This window comes from Dryobates pubescens, chromosome 5, assembly GCF_014839835.1.
Source record: "Dryobates pubescens isolate bDryPub1 chromosome 5, bDryPub1.pri, whole genome shotgun sequence".
NCBI classification, from domain to species: Eukaryota; Metazoa; Chordata; class Aves; order Piciformes; family Picidae; genus Dryobates; species Dryobates pubescens.
Window position 1 is genome coordinate 19,374,300 of NC_071616.1, and position 15,285 is coordinate 19,389,584.

At 41.9% G+C, this 15,285-nt stretch overlaps 1 protein-coding gene across 4 annotated transcripts in view; it reads left to right on the forward strand.

Moving 5' to 3' along the window:
- The window catches only part of SYT16 (synaptotagmin 16), a 40,198-nt gene that overhangs the window by 19,470 nt on the left and 5,443 nt on the right, over positions 1 to 15,285 (forward strand). For 3 of the 4 annotated variants that reach the window (XM_054161726.1, XM_054161729.1, XM_054161727.1), the window contains exons 4-6: positions 3,088 to 3,344; positions 7,264 to 7,707; positions 8,769 to 8,958. In XM_054161726.1, coding sequence (XP_054017701.1) covers positions 3,088 to 3,344; positions 7,264 to 7,707; positions 8,769 to 8,958 — 891 coding nt within the window. The remainder of the gene's footprint in view (positions 1 to 3,087; positions 3,345 to 7,263; positions 7,708 to 8,768; positions 8,959 to 15,285) is intronic. The other variant, XM_054161730.1, reaches the window with a different exon arrangement.

The following is a 15,285-nucleotide window of genomic DNA, read 5'->3' on the forward strand; positions in this document are numbered from 1 at the left end:
TATTTTATTGAGCAGGTATGAATCAGAAACAGTATGTTTGCTGCTAAGGTTAAGCATTAAACTTCTGCTCAGAAAGGTTAGTGTTTTTTGTTTCAGACAGAAGGCTATGTAGAGAATCATAGTATAGCTTGGGCTGGAAGGGATCTTTAATTGTCTAGTTCAACTCCTCCTGCCATCAGGTTACTCAAAGCCCCATCCAACCTGACTTTCAGTGAAGGGGCACCCACAACTTCTATGGGAAACCTGTTCCAGTGCCTCACCACCTCATAGTAAAGATTTTCTTCCTTATATCTGCTCCAAATCTCCCTTATTTTAATTTAAAACCATTACCCCTTGTTCTATCACTACAGGCCCTGTTAAAAAGTCTGTCCCCATAAGGACAATAAGGGCTTCCCAACACCTTCTATTCTTCAGGCTGAACAACCCCAACTATTTCAGCCTTCCTTCATGGAAAAGATCTTCCAGCCCTCTGACTATTTTCATGACCCTGGTCTAACAGGTCCACATCTTTCTTTTGCTGAGGACTTCAGAACTGAACACAGTATTCCATGTGGGGTTTCAGCAGAGTAGAGAAGCAAAATCACTTCCCTTGACTTGCTAGCTACCCTGCTTTTGATGCAGCTGGCTTTCTTGGCTACAAGTGCTCGTTGAAGGCTCATGTCCAACTTTTTGTCCACCAGTACCTCCCAAGTCTTTCTCAGCAGGGTTACTCCTTTCATCCCCCAGCCTGTATTGATACTAGAGATTGCCCTGACCCAGGTGCAAGACCTTGTTCTTGGCCTTGTTGTACTTCATGAGGTTCATATTGGCCCACTTCTCAGGGCTGTCTAAGTCACTCTGGGTGGCATTCCTTCCCTCAGCTGTATCAGCTACACCATGCAGCTTGATGTCATCTTGTTGAGGTCACAATTGATCCCACAGCCAATGTCATGAATAAAGATATTGAAGAGGTCCTGATATGGACCCATGAGGGAAACCATGGTATGTTCCTGATCTCTATTTGGATATTGAGCTACTAACTGCAACTTTTTGTATGAGATCTTGCAGTCAACTCATTGTCAATCAGACAGTCTGTCCTTCAAATCCATCTTCCTCTAGTTTAGAGACAAGGATGTTGTGTGAGGCCATGTTATAGGCCTTAGAGAAATCAAGTTAGATGACATCTATTGCTCTTCTAGCGATGCAGTCACTCCATTGTAGGTGGTAACTAGATTGGTCAGGCAAAGTTTGCCCTTTGTGAAGCCATATTGACTGTGTCTAATCACCTTCCTGCAGCCCATATGCCTTGGCATATCTTCCAGAAAGATCTGTTTCCTGATCTTACTGGGCACAGAGGTGAGGCTGACTGATGGGTAGTTCCTATGGTCTTTTTTTAATCTTTAAAGAATGGGTGTGAAGTTCCCATTTTTCCAGTCACTGAGGGCTTCATCTGGACTGACTTGACTTTTCAAGTATGATGGCGAGTAGCTTAGCAACTCCATCAGCCTGTTCCCTCAGGACCCTGGGATACATCTCATCAGGTCTCATGGACCTACATATCTTCAGGTTCCTCAGAAGGTCTCAAACCTGTTATTCTTCTGCAACACCTGGGACTTCATTCCTCCAGTCTCTGCCTTGACATTCAGGGTCTTGAGAGATGTGAAACCCTCAATCGCCAGTGAAAACTAAGGCAAAAAAGTTGTTGGCTACCTCAGCCTTCTCTGTGTCAGTTGTCACCAGGTTCCTTGTCTTATTTATCAGGTCGGGAGTGAAAACATCAGTTTTCTATTAAATGCAGCAAAAATTTGGAGACCAAATTTGAGGAAAAAATGAGAAAGAAAAAAAGTTGTTCTATAGTAATGGCCTTCTTGAGGAAAAAAATCTGCAGATCTGAGAACAAACAAGCAGGTGGTCTTGTTTAGTCAGGGGAGGTGGACAAGATGATCTCCAGAGATCTCTTCCAACCTCAACCATTCTCTGAAACCTCTAAACTCCAAATAGCTGTGTTTGCAAAGGAAGTCGTTCTGTTTTCAGTATTGTTGATGGCTGTCTGGAAGCACAACTTGTTTTCTTTCACTGTATCTGCTCCTCACTTATTTGAAAGAGATGGAGGCTAAATCTAGCTCTTTGTGTTGCTAAAGCAAGGGCTGGCATCAAATGCATTAGGAGGAGGAAGGTCCCTGTTTTCCTTCTGAAAGTGCTTACAGAACACACTCAAGGCCAAATCATGATGTTATTATCTGTATCCCTGCACATATAATTATCTGTATCACTCCACCCAGAGAGCTCTTACTGATGCCTTCAAGTAGAGAAAAGTACCCTGTGTTCAAAACAGACTTCAGTGGTGCAGAGAAGGAATCTGTGGTGTGAATCACAGAAGATTATTTTATTCTCCTTAATGAACCTTGCTTTATCCCATGAAGTGAGTGTGTAGGATCAGATGAATTAAAACTAGTAAAAGCAGATGGGAAACTGGAGAACACATATCCCTTCAGTTGCCCTTGGGACAATTTATCCCAAGCTGTCATATGAGCCTGATCATGCACACCCAGGCTCACAGAAATGGGTGATAGGGTCATAGAGGCGTTCTTCTTGTCTCTATGAAAATCCTTTCCTCACCAACATCATCCCCTTAAGGGCAATGCTAACTTCTGTCCTTTCCTCCTCCTCCTGCACAGAGGGAAATTGCTGGTAGCTGTTCATCAGGCCTATACCGTGCTTTTCTGTAATTTGTCTGAGCTGTGTTTTCATAGAAGCGATTGCTCTGAGGCTGCAGAGAAGCCCCAAGGCACTTGAATATCCCAAACACTCCACTGATAACTGGATTTGATGATTAACTCAAGTAAAGGCAACTGGTTTCTCAGTTCAGGATGGGGTGAGAAACAGCTGTGTCCACTCCATCAGGTGCTGATTTATATAGGATTTGTTATTTTGTAAGTTCAGTGCTGTAGTACTCAGAAACAGAAACTCTCTCTTGCATACACTGGAAATTGGGGGGGGGGGGGGGGGATAAAGGAAAGGAGAGAAAGGCACATTTTGGGAGTTAGAGGGGGAGGAATTTATTCTAATACTTCTGAAATTATTATTTTTTTTACTGAACATTGTTAGATCTGGATGGACTAAGCCAACTGAGTTACCAAGACAACCTATCCTGTCGTGAAGATGACCGTGGATCTGTTGATTCAAGAACAACAGCTGAGAGTAGGGGCGCTGGGCAGCATAAAGGGCCTAGGATGGAGGCTGGCATTGCTGATGGTGTCAGCCAACAAGCCACAGAAGGACATTTGGAAATGGAGACAGCATTTACCAACCAGGGATTTGAATTAAATGATGCTACTGACAGCTCATCGGCTTGGAGCCCTGAGGTATGGTGAATTGTCCTTTATTACATACAGTGTAAGCTATTGAAGGATATCAGGGGCCAAAAAGGAGGAGAAATGAAGTGAGAACTGGATCAGCACAACACAAGATAATGGTACTCCTGTGTGCACGAGCATGCACCTCTGTGCGTTTTGTCCCTTTTTTCTGGTATTTTACCTCTTGCTACTAGCACTCATTCAGTGAAGCTGGTTTACTGTTTGATTTCTGACTGCAATCTCTGTATTGAAATTGAAGCCACTAGCTGCCTTTTTTTAGCTAAAAGCACTCCGGTTGCCAGCACTTTGTGACTGGCTCTAGGTGCAGGGGGTGCGTCTAGGGACATGGTGTGTGGTCACTGGGTCAGATCTGTGCCTCTTTTCCCAGGTGGTTTCTATGGCTTGGACAATGGGAAACATCTGGAAAGCTGGAGGCAATGAGTGGGGGTGGCCCATGACTTGGCCAAGTGACCATCACGCTGATCTCAATTGATACCAGGCATCCTTCCAGGGAAGAGGATAGCCTGAAAGCTTCTCTGCTTTCCCTTACTTCTGTATTTTTATTTTGAAGCCTTAAGAAAGCATTATAGGTTTTAAGGCATGGTAAACACCTGGTGACTTAGCATCCCTCTTTTCTCTCGTAATCTTTCTGCATGACTCTTTGTTCTTTTACCACAAAATTAAATTTCTGAAAAAATATCAGCTTGCATCAGACATTAAAAGATCAGCTAAAAGGTCACGTCCTCTGTCTGAGTTAAAAGAGGCTGTTCTTCAGCTGTGGAAATTAATACCTCCATCACACTTGGAGCAACAAAGCTTTGAGGAAAAGGTTCCTTTCCTCAGAGCATGCTGTCTGCAGCCAATAAAGAGATGGAAAGCAGCTCCTTGGTGCACATGCTCCAGTCCTAAGGATGTTTTGAGTAACATTTTGGTTTGCTGCACAATCCAGCCCCACAAAATACTGCGTAACTTGTGGGAACTCAGTGTGGTGGCAGCCCTGGCCTCTTTGTTGTGTGCCTCTCACCTCACAGTTTGTCTGCCCACCTGAAGCTCATGTCTCCTTTTCCATATTTGATGTATGTTTGCCATGGTTTGCATGTGCCGCAGTGTCTCCACTGTCCTCCTGTATTTCTTTGGAATACATCTCTCGTCTGGCATCTACATTTTGAAAATGCAAAAAAGGGTTATAGCATCAGGGGACAGATATACCCAGATCTCAGCTTATCTGCTTACAAGCAGCTTCTCATCCAAAGGTATTGTGTGGATTAATGAAAGACTTCTTATTGCAGGAACTAAATGTTCTGACATGCCAGAAATGTCCAAGCATTATTATGCTTAACTCAAAGGACCTCTCTTTAGAGACAAAAATGATAATTTTATGCCCCTGCAGTGGAACCACAAGTACCATTTAAAGCCTTGTCCATGATCAGCTACTCTTTCAGGTTCCTCTGTCAGAAATGGATTTATTTTACCTTGTAAAGTGGATATTGGCTGTCCTGAATGACCAGCTTAGACATACAGTATCAATCAGTATACTCAGCCTGACCTCCCAGCAACTGTGCTGGGAAGTGGGAGAGAAAGAAATTCAGATGAAGTACCTTTCCTTGAATTCCAGTTTTAACCAGTACCTTCACAAAGGACTTATGGCCCCATCTGAACTCTGAAAGCTGAGGGGAATTCTGTCAATGATTTCCACAGAAAGATTATTGCATCTGTTAGCTTTGTGGTCTGAATACCTGTGCAGGAATGAGTCCTAGACAGCACGGTGCTCTCTGAAAGTGTCAACCCAGGAGTTGTTTAAAACTTGGTTGCCCACAGAAATGTCATTACTACAATTAGGCATTTCTCTTTTCTTCTCTGTCTGTAGTTCATGCAGTTTTCTCTGCAGTGGATGTGGTTGCAGCTATAGTAGCACAATTTGAGATTTCCTCAAATCCAGATACCTTCTAGCTGTCCTGTCAAAAAACAGATAGCTGACCTTCAGTCTGCCCTACAAGCTGCCAGAAGATGAGGTATTCAGCCCTATTGGGGGAGCAAAGTGCCTCTTGGATCTTTGTACCTGTGGGTTTATGATGACGCATGGGAGTTTGTATTCTTTGTCTCAGGCATGTAGATGAAAGCAAAGCTATACCTCAAGCACAGTTGTCTCCACACTTCAGCAGCAATTCTCAAATGTGCCTTGATTCCATCTCCTCAAAGCAAATGTGCAGATGAAAGTGGGGTGGGATGAACATGCGGAGGGGAACATGAATCAATTGCAATCCCATCGCATTTCCTTCTTAAATATTATTTCATCAACCAGACCACAATAACTTGACAGCTACACAGCGGCACTTAACCTTTACATGCCATCACATTCTCTCCAGGTAACCTGGCCTGCCTTGCATTTTTGTCTTTGCAGCCTGCTGTTCTTACAGAAGGTGTTTTTTCTGGGCAACCAGGTCATTTCATGTGTTGCCCAGGGGGGAATCTTTCTCTTTGACATTGCTTCTGCAAGGTGTATGACAGCAAGTCTCCAGCACTAATGTGCAAATGTGGACTTTCCTATTCACATGCACAAATGTTTAACAACTTTGAAAACATTAAAAAACGGAGCTTTACTTGTTATGGTAGATGAGCCTGAGCACTTGAAAAGTAGATTGAGAGGAAGTAGATATAAATGCTGAGGTTTGTCCAAGCACTTGTTTGAGACACATACCACCCTAGACACTTCTCAAGAGAATTACATCAGAAGTCCTATGGCCCATTATCTGTACTCTAAACAATAAGATACTTATGTTGAAAAGAAATGTTACTTGAAATGGGAAAGAAGATAAAAGTTTGAGGAGGAGGGTGACTCAGACCACTAGTGAAAAGCCTTAATTCACCTCCTGGCTATTAACTGAAAATCTTTCCCTAGTACAGTGTATACTCATGTTTAAATACAAATCATTTATCACTATAGCAACCCCTTTGTCACACAGAGCACATTCTATCTCTAAGATAGAAAAGCACTTTTGAACAGAAATGCACACACCCACTCATCAAAAGGCAAGGTGAGCATCCATGTTTTTTACTTTGTTTTATCAAGATGATATTTGTTTTGGAAGTAGGTGAAAGATTGTGTGTGAATCGGTCTGCACATGTTTTGATTGTTTATTCTGAATTTTTATTCTGCATGTATTAGTATCTAAACTGAGCAGAAGGAACTGACACATCTCTTGGGATATATAAAAAGGAAATAAAAGATCAATGTGTATTTAATCAGACTGTTTTTCTTGATTTTTCATTCCTTTATCTGTTTAAAAACTATTGAATTACAGGGTAGCATTTATAAAAGGCATTTACGTTCCACAAAGAAATTCTGACGTGATGATTTCCTCTTGCATCAAATAGAACGCAGTGCTTAATGTTTTTGATTTCCAGTAGAATGAAATCTCAAAAAAAACTAGCAGGTTTGATTGAATATTTTGATTTTGGTAATGTAAAAAAGAAAAGACTTTATGGGGGAAAAAAAAATAATCTTGTGAAGATTCGAAGTAATAGGCTGCTTGGCCTTCTTTTTTTTTAAAAACCAGATGAAACCAAAAAGTTTTAATAATACCTCATGAACAAAATTTTAACACCCCCCCTTTTTTTGTTGTTTTTGTTAGTTTTTCCCTATGTAGAATTTTTGCCAAATTAACAGTCTTCCACAAATCATTTAAATACTGCTGAAACTTTTTGTTGTTAATGTGGCAACAAGTGCTGCTGCTTACTAGATTGTATTGGGAATATTATCCAAAATTGGGCAATTAACCATTAGTGGCCTTTCAAGAAGCAGTGGGATCCTTATTTTGCAACTGCCTACACTTGCAAGCACAAGTGAGAACAATTGTTTTTTAAAATAGATTTGGAGTCACAGAGGCACTTGAACTCCAGTGGAGCTTTTGCTTCTTTTTCTTTGCAGGAACATAATGAAGTGAACAGTATACCAGCTCATCATAGTGCTCATGAACCCATTTGCAAATGTGGTGATCTAGATGTCATCTTCAACTATAAAGCCTCAAGTCAAAAGCTAGTAATTACTATCTTGGAGGCCAGAGATATCCCAGACAAAGACCGCAGTGGTGTGAACACCTGGCAAGTGCACACAGTCCTGATGCCTAGCAAGAAACAGAGGGGTAAAACAAGTGTTCAGAGAGGACCCATCCCCATGTTCAAGGATAAAATTACCTTCAGTAAGCTGGAGCCAGAGGAGTTAAGCAGCCATGCCATTCGTTTCCGTCTCTATGCAGTGCACAAGATGATTGGAGAGAAGATGATGGGAGAGCACTTATTTTACCTAAGCAACATCAGCCAGGAAGGAGAAGTGAAGTTGACAATGGTCTTGGAGCCAAGGAGTAACTTGAGTGTAAGTTTGATGACAGAAATATGGAGTCTGCAGAAATTGTTTGTCTGGTGAATGGGAACCAGCTGTACCTGATATCTTTCATTCAGGGCTGTTAGGATACAACTGGTGGATCTGTCCTTCTGTCATTTCAAATGTTATCCGTAAGGGGAAGCACAGGGTATGTTTTCCATACACAAAGCTGTGCCTAATTAATAGCTGCTCAGCTAGCAAGCTTACACAAAATCATGTAGACATCTTCACAAGTCATCAAATGCCATACCATGCAGAAATAGCATGTTGGTCCTGGAACCACCAAGGCTAATTACACCTTAAATTCAACAAGGACAGTAGTTCTTGTGGACCTGTACTACTGCCAGTGCAAGTGCTGCATCATCTGGCACTAGCTGTTAGCTTGTGGATCTCTGTGTTGTGCATTTTCTGTGTTACTGGGAATGCTTAGTAATGCTCCTTTTCATGACAGATGGAAGTGGAGAGGTGGGTCATGTGAGGAGGAGCTGGCTGTGCTGCTTCATAGTTTTCCATGCACATCACAGTTGTATCCAGCTCTGTCTATGCCAATCAGTTTGTGTAGTTGGGCTCTGTCATGATTCTTTGTCTGCAAAAAGCTCGGTGAGAGGCTGTGCACATGGAATGAATAAAACATGATACTCTTTCTGAAGAGGCGGTAGAGAGAGCATCATGGTAGCAAGGAAAGAAAGTAAGAAAATACACAGTATGTGGGCAAAAAATAAAATCCCCAAACTGCAAAATGCATTCCATCCAAAAGTCATTGTCAAGGAGATTTACTGTGTATTTGATGTAGTAGGATGTATGCTTATCTCAGAGGCTTTGATTTACACTAGTGATAACACATTATGCAGAGTTCCTCATCGTTACAGAGAAAGTTCAGAGATGTGTTTTTGTAAAAGTGATGCTCTGATTCCTCTGGTGCCCCATCATAGTTCATTCTTAGTCATTGTCATTTCTTGAGAGAGATCTTGCTAAACAAGGCTAGAAGGTATAAACTAAAGGAGGGTGGTGGTGAACATTCTGATGAGACTTTCAGTGCTCTTTCCCTGCAGAGTGCAGACTCTCAGCTTAGTCTGTCAGCAATCTCTCACAGTGATAGCGCTTCTTCAACACAGTCCCTGTCGCATGGAGGGGTGCCAGAGCTGCTCGTGGGATTGTCGTACAATGCCACTACAGGGCGGCTGTCAGTGGAGATGATCAAAGGCAGTCACTTCCGAAACCTCGCAATTAATAGGCCACCTGGTAAGTACTGTCACTGCTATTAAATGACACCATTGAGTCAAAATTCACTTTTTATTTTCTTCCTCAAATTATTCAATTATGTAATTTCTGAGCTGGGTTTCCTTGCAGAGTTTCTGACTGAAAATTAAAAGCATCATTTCCAATACATGTGCTGGTAAATTTTATAGTGTAATTGGAAGCAGCTGATGGGGCAGTCATACCTGAATGTCTCTTTTATTGCATATATCTTTACAGCATCTGATTGTGGCAAAAGTGCTATTATACCCAGAGCAGAGAGTAATTCTCAGCAGATCTGTAAAATGTAAGAAGAGCATTTCAAGTGATTATGTTACCATGTGACCTACAGAGGCCCTGCCTGGTGCCATTAGATTTTTCCCAGAGCTATACTTTGGTTAGTTCCCTTGCTGTGCTGCTGAGCACTCTGTGACCTGGTGCTTTAGGCCCTTTGGGGATCCTGCTCTGTTGGAGTCCCTGCTGCACAAGGAAATCTTCTACAGAAAGAACATTTGAAATTTTTTCTGGTGTGCAAAAGATGAGCTCCCTTCCTCCAATACCTAAGAGAAACCGTGGAAGTTGCCTTACAGCAGGTTTAGTTAATGCTTGAGCTGTGGTTAATCCTTGAGATGGATAGTGGGTGGATGGTCCTAATGCTCACACTAAAGATGGGGTCATGCAGCCTTAGTGTATGATACTACTTGCTTTGCTGCCATGGTGCCTCATTGAAGGGTTGAATGCACTGCTGTGTTCATTTCATGTTGTCCTTTTGTCTCCTGTCTGAAACCAGCAGCTAATGACAATGAGTAGTAATATTTTTTGTTTGTCGATGTGTTTGATTTTTGTGATTTGGTTGCCTGATTGTCAAAGGTAATAAGCTTTAACAGTTCCTTGCACTGGCTGGATTTAACATTGTATCCCCAGCTTGCAAATTGCCAAGATTGCTTTTGCAAGATGCTGTATCTTTGGCCCACAGCTAGCAACATATTTCAGTATAATTTCAGTATTTATAAAACTTAGGTTTCTGCTAAACTGTTCTTCAGTATATTACAGAAATAGTCTGTACCATCAGTCAGTCCCTCAAAGAATTAAGTCTATGCAACATTAAAAGACATGAACCCAGTCTCAGTAGCCCTAGCTAGCCTTGTATTAGCTGTGGCAACACAAGCCTCAAATGTGAGCTAGTGGAAGATGTTTTCTTGTTTGCATGCACATGCTTCATTAAAAGGTTTCAAGTTGGGACCTTTTTAGTAATTTATAGTAAAGGTGGACTAAGATGAGAATTTTACCACATGCAAGCAAGCTCCCTGATGTTTATATATACTGCAGTATAGCTTCATAGAATGGTTTAGATTGGAAGGGACCTTAAAGATCATCTAGTTCCAGCCCTCCCTGGCACTGTTAGGGACACCTTCCACTAGACCAGGCTGCTCAAGGTCTCTTACAATCTGGCCTTGAATGCCTCTAGGGAGGTGGCATCCACGACCTCCCTGGGCAACCTGTCTTACCACACTTACTGTAAAAAAAATTCTTTCTAATATCTAGATACATCCTAAGATAAAGTAGTGCAAATACTTTTTTTTTTCCCCTGGCATGTTTTCATGTATCTACTTGTGGTGTTAGAATTTTGCCTTTTAGCTGCTTGAAGATGTGGATTATGCAGCACTTCTGTTCTTAAATCAGGCTCTGTGCAAGTTGTCATGTATCTGACTGGGTCAGCCATCTGTAATGCCTGCTCTTTTCCCATAAATGAAACGTCTTCATTGCATAGAAATCAAATAATCACTTTCCAACTTACTACCTGCAACACTGGAACCAAATTACTGACATTTATTGTCACTCTTCTAACAAATGTCTTTCTGGGTGCATTTTGTATAGTTCCATGTGTTGCAGTAAGCTGAGCAACCCTAACACTCATTGTGAGTGCTGGGGAGTTGTTTCTGTCCTGGGCCTCTGGTGGGATAAGGCTTGGCAGATTAGCCATGTGTGCACAATTAGCTTTCAGCATGGGAAAGTTCAGCTGCTTCGATTAGGTGTTGCATTCATTTTTTGAGCTGGTGACTGCACCAGAGTGCTGTAGTGTGGTTGGCAGTGTCTTTAAACCTGTGAAGCATTTAGTGTTTGATGAGATGAGAAGAGGGATTTTATATAAGGGGGGGAATTGCATTCCTTGATAGAGTTTTAACTTTAAATTCTGCCTGAATTTTTCATTTCTGTGTTTGTAGGGCTTCTGATAAAATGAGCTAAATAAGTTTGATCAGCTAGCCAAAGTTTTTTGCCACCTGAACAATAGTCCTGACATTTGTTTCATAGATGTTCTTCCATCTTGGCTGTTAAGACTATCTTGAGTTGTTTCTTTGCATTGTTTCTGCATCCGGATTAGCTTTAGCAATGTCAGACCAGTATCTCTCAGTGTTAGAATGGTTATTAGGTGAAGCATAGACATTCACAAATGATTATAGGCAATCTTGAACCTATCACAATCTGCTTCATTAGTTTCAAGTCACATTGTTTCTTGTACATTCTGCATTGTTCTGTGCCTATAAAGTTCCCAGCAGTGTGGTGAGAAATGGAAAACCCAGTGAAGCAGAAATGAAAACAAGTTAAAAAGAGGGAAGAAAACCAGTGCTTCTCTCAGATGTTGGGGTAGCATAACTCTTGCAGGCAGCACAGAGGAATGCTGTGAGGTCCAATCGTTACTGTCTGAAACATGCTGGTGGCTGAATGAGATGCTCTATAAGTCTTTCACCAGGTGAAAACTCAAACTGTTATCTCCTGTTCTGGAGGGTGAGCAAATAGCCCTTGTGTTTTCTCAAATATGTCCTAGCTGTGGTTCTGTTGTTTGAAGCTCAGAGGGAGTGATTTATTTCTTCAAAGTATCATGGGGATTTCAGATATATTAGTGCTTCAGAACACTCACATACCAAGCCCAAACTGCTGTTGACAGCAGCCATTTATGGTAAAACTGAGAGAAGTCAGTGGGGAGGATCTATCTCCATTCCCAGCCCTGCATGAGCAGAGCCTGTGCAGTACCCATATGTGGTCCTGTCAATGTGGCTTTCATATTGCTGCCGCTGGTAGCTGCAGCTAGGGGGAATGGCAAGAAAGTCTTGCAGAATAGCAAATTCTCCAGCTGTGCTCTTTGCCCACCTTGACCTTGTCTGCCACCTGGGGTCCTGCAGAGGTGAGCTAAGCATCTCCTATAGCATATGTGCTCCCTTCTTGGTGTCCTTGTGCAGAGATTTCACTGTGTGCAAAAGAAAGAACTGGACTGAGGCACTGGTGATTTTAGGTGTTGGAAACTGCAGAGGCTAAACCAGATGGTTTTCTAGAGAAGGAAAGGAAGATTGTGCCTATCTCAAATTTTCCTGGGTTCATGTTCTCCTTCACTTAAACCTTTAAATGGGATGCAGATAGTTAAATGGAGTCAGGTAAATATCAAAGTCTTTGGTGCTTACATGGGGAGTAAATAGATTAGGAAATAGCTGGACATCTTAGACTTAAATTTTGCAGGCAGTGTCTTCTCTTGAGGTCACACGTGGGATCAAGGATAAGTGTCTAGGTATTGTTCAGGGGAACATGCTGACTTATAGGCCTGATCACTCAAATAAGTCCATTATCACTCAAAGCACTTAAGAGCACTCAAGAGTATGGCTGCAGCATTAGGCTGTAAATTATAAGTGTGTGCCAAAAAAGCCTCATGCAGAAAAGCACCTTCATTTTTGTCAGCTGTGGACACCCTAGGTATTTTAGTGCTAATGGTTTGTGTACTCTGTGCCTCATTCTCTTTGGTTCTCGTAAAAATCACTAACTTGTGCTAGAGGTTCATGTTTTGGTCTGTGGTATTTTATCTTCTTAGAACAAAACCCAGTGTGTTCATTTAAAGCATGGTTACTATAAAAAAGTAACAAGAGAAGACTACACCATTGGCAGACACATCTTTAAAAATTTATAACCAGTTACATTCTCTGTGCATGGTTGTAGTACCTTGGGATTGTAGAGATGGACCAGGAATCATTTCTGCTAGTCAGTGTATAAACAGAACAGAGAACTGGTCTCTCCCCACATGATGTTTAACCTTCATCAACTGCTCTGCTGGGTGCAGCACTCTCTCCTCTAATCCAGCCTTAGTTTGTTCCACTTCTGCCTTTCTTTTGGGGTTTACATCATTGTGTAGTGCAATTTGAGAAGGACTATTGTACAGTTATTCCCTTGCCTAAGAAAACTCCTCCAGGCTTTTCAGCTGCTGCAGAATTAATCACACATAATAATTATATCCATACATGATCATTATTATACCAGCAGCATATTAACCCCATTAAACAAATACAATAGAGTTAATGCTGGAAGAGACAGGAGGGAGAGAACAAGATATCAGGATTTCTGTTGTGAACAGGAGAAATTCTTGGAGTAAAGACTTCTCTGAAAACCTGAGCTACAGATAATGCCAAAAAGTAAAGAAGATGCTCCCACAGAAAAATTAAGACCCTTTGTTTGTATTTGTTGCTCTGGTATCAGAGTGCTTGAAAGCTGTTAGTGTATTTTATTTTACAAGCTTGTTTGTGAGGGAAGGAAAGTTATTATTCCTGTTTCATTCTTGAAGAACTAAGGCTCAGGTTAATTTCTTTAATTACTCCAAATCAGATCAGGAAGCTGAATAAAAGAATTAGCTTTTAACCTGAGTATCTTGCTCTGAATGGGGAACTTGCTTGAGCTCCTAAAGCTTTGTAGTTCATGCTTACATCTCATCAGTAACAGAAGGGGGGTCTGTATCAGGGCAAACTGGAGCAGATTCAGTCCTCTAGAGAGCTTGGATAGCAGAACAGTAGAGGTGCTGGGCAGATCCCTGCTGCTGAGTACTTGTCAGTCAGTCACAGTAAGCTTGCACAAGACTGTCTCTTCTGCATCTTTTCATTGACTATCCACGAATGCAACCTGAATAAACAGCTGCAAAAGTTTTGATCAGGGTGGTAAAGATGAGACCAGATGCAAGGAGCCTCAGAAGGGTATTTCCAGAATAAGCAGCTGGCCAGTGAGGTGGAAGGTGAAGTGTAGATTAATGTCAGGTATTGCATGGGGGTGTGATTGGAATTCAGACTTAATCTAGATCATCTCAGAGTCACTTGGGAGTAAATTGTTAGGATTATAGTAAATACCTCCAGGAAAATGTCCACTCAAATATCAGCAGAAGTAGTGAAAGCGACAAATTAAATGTTAGAAATATGCAGAGGACAAAACAAAAAACTGACATTTGGATGTAAATACATAGTCACCAGTGTAATGAATACTGTGAACAGTTCTGGTTCCCTTTATTCAAATAGAATATGGCTGAACTGGATAGATGTGGTGAGGAGTGTCAGCCATGGGTGTGGGAACAGCTTCCAACAAACCAGCTGAATAGACCGTACCTCCTACAATGCTATGACAAAGGGAGATGGAGGAAGATTTCACTGAGGTCTGTGAAATCATAGGTTTTGTTGAGAAAGAGAATTGACAACAATTACTCATTGTCTCTCCTGATACAAAACCAAAGGGAGGAGGTTGTGAACCCTGAAGAGGAGGCACCTCTTCACTTACACTGTTGAGTTCCTCACTACAGTGCATCATGCATGCTAGAATTCTACTTGAGTTTGACAAAGCACAGGACGGGTTCATGAAGCAAAATTCACTGAGGATCATTAAATTTGAAGCTGCTGCTTCTGACTGAGGAAGTTCTTGAGTCACAAATCACTGGAGACTGGGAAAGTATTTGGGAGAGAATCAGCATATACTGTATATTTGCCTTGTTTTTATAGGTATATGGTATTGCGTACTGTGGGACTGGCTTGGTACAGCTCTTCCAACCACATGAAATGGCTCTGATTAGGCTCAGAACCTCCCCCTCCCCAAAACAAGCAGAAGCCATTGCTTCCAGGGCAGAACTCTGCTGAATTTCAGCTGGAGTTAGATGTTCAGTGAAAATCTACAGTGACTCTGCAGAGCAGTGTTTGCAGGAGATCTGATGACAGGCTGTATAATAAAGCTATGCCTGTGGGCGCCACTGCTAGAGGTGAGAAAAGCAGGCTTAAGCATCCTTACATCATACTGCTACCCTGGTTGAGAAGATGTGCATTCCTGCTAAGGCAGCAGCAACATACAATGCCCAGTGTATGTTATGAGAAGTCCTGAAATGCCCTTAGCAGAGGAAAATCACCTTGTGGGTCTGGAAGGGTGTCTGTGTTCTGCTTTCACTGTGCAAGCCCAGCCAGAAGTTGTCCCTCCTCGGGGCTGGAGAGTGTTGGGAGTTGGAAAGCTTGCTTCACAGCCCATATGAGAGCCATTATTTAAAAATGG